This window comes from Alligator sinensis, unplaced genomic scaffold (genome assembly GCF_000455745.1).
Source record: "Alligator sinensis unplaced genomic scaffold, ASM45574v1 scaffold288_1, whole genome shotgun sequence".
Taxonomy (NCBI): Eukaryota; Metazoa; Chordata; order Crocodylia; family Alligatoridae; genus Alligator; species Alligator sinensis.
In genome coordinates, this window is record NW_005841876.1 from 1,836,265 (window position 1) to 1,840,069 (window position 3,805).

Consider the following 3,805-nt stretch of genomic DNA (forward strand, 5'->3'; position numbering starts at 1 on the left):
ACACCCCCCCCCACCCCCTGCCATCATGATTTCAGCTCGCACGGCGCAGCGGCGGATCAAAGCCGTGCCGGGGCTCCGGAGGGAAGAGCCGTCCGGCCCTGCGCCGAGTCTCCCCGCGGGGCGGGGGGCGGGGGCGCAAAGGGGTGTGAGGGAAGGAAGCGCCAGCGCGGGGAGAGGAGGATGTTGCTATGCGTGTTGCCCCTACCAGGTTTGGTGTGATTTTGATCTCTTTCTCTCTCTCGTGGGGTCTCACTCCCTTGTGAAACTGCATGGATCAAGAAATGATGATGTGTGTGTGTGGGGGGGGAATCAATGGCTGATTCTGCTGCTTGATAAAGAGCCTCTCCTTCTCTAAGGATGGAGCAGAGCTGTGTATTATTTTAAACTCAGCCTCTGGATATGATGCGTGTTCTGCAGGGTTTGCCATGGCTTGGTATGCCCATCCTCCCACCCCCAATAATGGTGCGGAGTGTGTGCGCGCGCGCGCGCGTGTGTGAGTGTGATTGCCACCTCGTGCCCTCTGCGGGGTGGAGGGTGTGCTGCCCACCCCCCTCGAGATACCTGGGCGCGGGGAGCATGGCGCTGCGCCCTCCAGGCACTTCGCTGTCCCGGGGTCGAGGACGTTTTTGAGGGGAGCTGCGAGGAAGAAGCATGATCATGGGTCTTACTCTCTTGGGGCCGGGGCAAATTCTGCACGGCAGTATCCGGGCCCCCGGGGAGAGGCGGGGAGCTGAGCTAGCCTGTGTCAGCGAGATGCTAGTTATAGTTAGCAGTGGGGAGAGTGGGGATGCACATCTCACTGCAGGAACAAGATCCCCTCCTCCCCGGTTTAGTGCAAGTTAGAGGTGACCTGCAAAGGGAAACTGACCGGCTGCGTGTCTCGTCCCTTAGTTGTGCTCCGCGAAGGCCTGAAGTGTTGTCCGTGCGTGTGCGTGTGCAGGGGAAGCACTGGAGTCACACAGTACATCGCACGATATATTGCTTCCTGTGTGTGTGTGCGCGTGTGTGTATAGATCTAGTGTTTGGCTAAGATCATAAGGTGCATATGTACCCTGCCTTTCTGACTTCAGATTAACACGGCTAACTGCCTGTCTCTCTGTGCAGTATATGAAGTATATAGAAACATAGTGTGTGCGTGTGTGTACGCACAGTATATACACAGTAGATCCAAAGTCAGGTCTTCAACCCCCTCTGCCCCCAGAACTAAAGAACTAGGCAACTCGGGGCAGGCAGATGTGTGTGTGCGCGTGCACACACACGCCGTATATACACAGTATATGCAACGTCAGATTTCCATCCCTCGCTAAGAGCTAGGCGACTCAGACGGTGTGTACACACCGTACATACACAGTATATGCAACATCAGATCTGCAGCCCTCGCTAAGAACTAAGCAGCTCAGCGCTGTGTGTGTGTATACACACACCGTATATGCAACGTGAGGTCTCCCACCCCCGCCACGAACTTAAGAAGCAGGCGGCTGGGCTGAGGGCAGGGCGGCAGGCTGCGGTTGTTGCCGAGCCGAGCACGGAGCTGGCGGACACTGCGGGCTCTTTGGTTTTGCGCTTGACTTTGACACGGCTACACCTCAGCAGGCTGCGCGTGCCCTTCCCCGCCACGGGCCCAGGGGCAGACCGGAGCCCCGCGGGCGCCACACAGCCCGGAAGGAGGGGAAATAAAGACATGAACAGAAATGTTTTTTTTCTCCTCCGATCACCTTGAAGGAGCGGGCGGGGGGCCTGCAGCGTACCCCCAGCACACAGCGCTCCGCCCTCCCCACCTCACCCAGGCATTGCTTCCTCTCCCTCCCTGTGCCCCGAGCCCGGCGCTCCGGGCATGTCCCTCCGACTAATCCCTTCCTCCCCTTCGTCCTCTGCACCCGAATGTGCTCTGAAACCGGGAACACCAGGCAGGGTTTTCCCGCCCACTTCTCCCCACTATTCTGCAGTCATCGCGGGGAGTGCGCATGCCCAGAACCCGAAGGCAAGGGAGGGGGGCTGCTGGGAAATGTAGTCCCGGCAGATGCCATGTTCTCCCCGCCCCTCTGGAGTGCGCATGCGTAGTACACCCCCTCCCCGCAACGCGTCGCGGTATCCCAGGCATAATTGTCATTGCTTTCCCCCGCTTCTGGGCGCCGATTGGCTTGGAGGGCCGGGGGGCGGAATATCTGCCGCGACGCGCGTCCCGATTGGCTGTCATTGCAGCGGCGGAGGAGGGATGCGGCTCCCTGTGTTGGGGGATGGAGGTTGGCTTCGCCGCTCCGTTAAAGGGAGCCCCCGCTGCAAACCGGGTGGCGCATGAGTCACACGCACAAGTGAACACGCACAAACACACACCCTTGTGCCACGCACCGCCCTTAGCCCCTCCCGCCCCAAAACTTTCCCCCTCAGCCCAGCGTGAGCAGGGAGGGGTAATAAATCTGTAGGGGAGGGGGGAAGGAAGCGAGAGAGTATGTGTGCGCGAACGTCCACCCGCCCCTGTAGCGGGGAGGGGTGCGCATGCGCGGTGCGTGGCGGGGCTGAATGTTTCCCAAGTGTTTGAAACTGGTATTTGGGTTTTCCACGTTGGATCAAGTGCGGCGCACGGAGCGGGGAGCAGCGGCCACACCGAGGAGGAGGAGAAGGACGGGGAGGAGGAGGAGCAGGAGCAGGCGCCGGCAAACAGAGGGGTTCGCTTTTGCCGCTGTTGCCTCACACTTTGCAGACCAGATTTTGTTTCCAGATTGTTTCGGAGGAGCTGGTGTGAGCGGCACACACACACACACACACCTCCCTCCGATTGTTCCTACCCCCGTCCTCCGTGAGGTCCCCGCCACGACAGCCATTCAATCAGCTGCTGCTGCTGGCTGGAGCGGTGTGACTTGCGGAGGGTGTGTGTGTACCTCTGTGTTTTCACCGGAGAGGAGTCCGATGTAGCTGCTCCCGGTGCTCAGGAGGAGGTGGGGGGGAGCTGCGAAGGACCGATCCGGGCACCGAGCAGCCTTTGCAAGCCTAGGCTGGGCGGCAGGCAGGAGACGACCCCCGCTGCCGCTGCTGCTGCTGCTGCTGCGCCCGTGGAGGGGGCTCGGATCCCTCTGTTGCCTGCCTCGTTTTCTCCACTCACCGGATGAAAATGTTGAGTCCCGCTAACGGAGACCAGCTGCAGCTCGTGAACTATGTGGAGGATTATTTGGACTCCATCGAGTCCCTGCCCTTCGATCTGCAGAGAAACGTCTCCCTGATGAGGGAGATTGACGCCAAATATCAAGGTAAAGTGCTTGCTTTTCTGTGTGTGTGTGTGTGTGTGTGTGTGTGTGTGTGTTGGGGTGGGGAGGTAAGGAGGTTTGTCTTTTATCCTTCCCTTCCCTGAAAGCTGCCCCCCTCCCCCTTGTACCTCTCAAGGATGGTAGTTTTATTTCGGGGGAGGAGGGACGAGAGCTGCTCGGCTGAGGGGGGCTGATCCGCAGCGCCAGCTCTTGTCATGGGGCGGAACAAAAGGTCTCCGCTCCTCTTCCGAAGCAAGGACTCTCGCTTTTCTTTTTTCCCCCCTTGTTTCTTCTTGCCTGGGCAGGGGGGAGTTGGCCGAGGCGGCGGCGGCGCCCGGGGCAGGGGAGGGGGCACAAAGGAGGGCTCTTCCCGGGCGCCCCACGTTTTGCTGGGGACGGAGGAAAGTGCTGGGTGGAAGAAGAGAAGGGGGGGAGATTACGGCGCAACATTTAGGAATGTACAGTATTCATGATGGCTGTAGTAGGGGAGAGAGAGGCTGCGAGCGAGAGAGGAAGGGGGGGGGGGGGACCAGGGGGGAGGCGGGGGGCCGGGGGGGGGGGGG

The 3,805-nt window shown here is 60.2% G+C and overlaps 2 protein-coding genes across 3 annotated transcripts in view; one reads left to right on the forward strand and one right to left on the reverse strand.

Annotated features, from left to right (window-relative positions):
• Positions 1-929, reverse strand: part of CARS2 (cysteinyl-tRNA synthetase 2, mitochondrial) — a 69,823-nt gene extending 68,894 nt beyond the window's left edge. The window contains exon 1 of the mRNA XM_025196081.1: positions 869-929. The gene's annotated coding sequence lies outside the window, so the exon portion shown is untranslated. The remainder of the gene's footprint in view (positions 1-868) is intronic.
• The window catches only part of ING1 (inhibitor of growth family member 1), an 11,794-nt gene continuing 8,052 nt past the window's right edge, over positions 64-3,805 (forward strand). Inside the window, exons 1-2 of one of the 2 annotated variants that reach the window (XM_006017235.3) lie at positions 105-208; positions 2,573-3,245. In XM_006017235.3, coding sequence (XP_006017297.1) covers positions 3,104-3,245 — 142 coding nt within the window. In that variant the 5' untranslated portion in view covers positions 105-208; positions 2,573-3,103. Of the gene's footprint in view, positions 209-2,572; positions 3,246-3,805 lie in introns of both variants that reach the window. The other variant, XM_025196087.1, reaches the window with a different exon arrangement.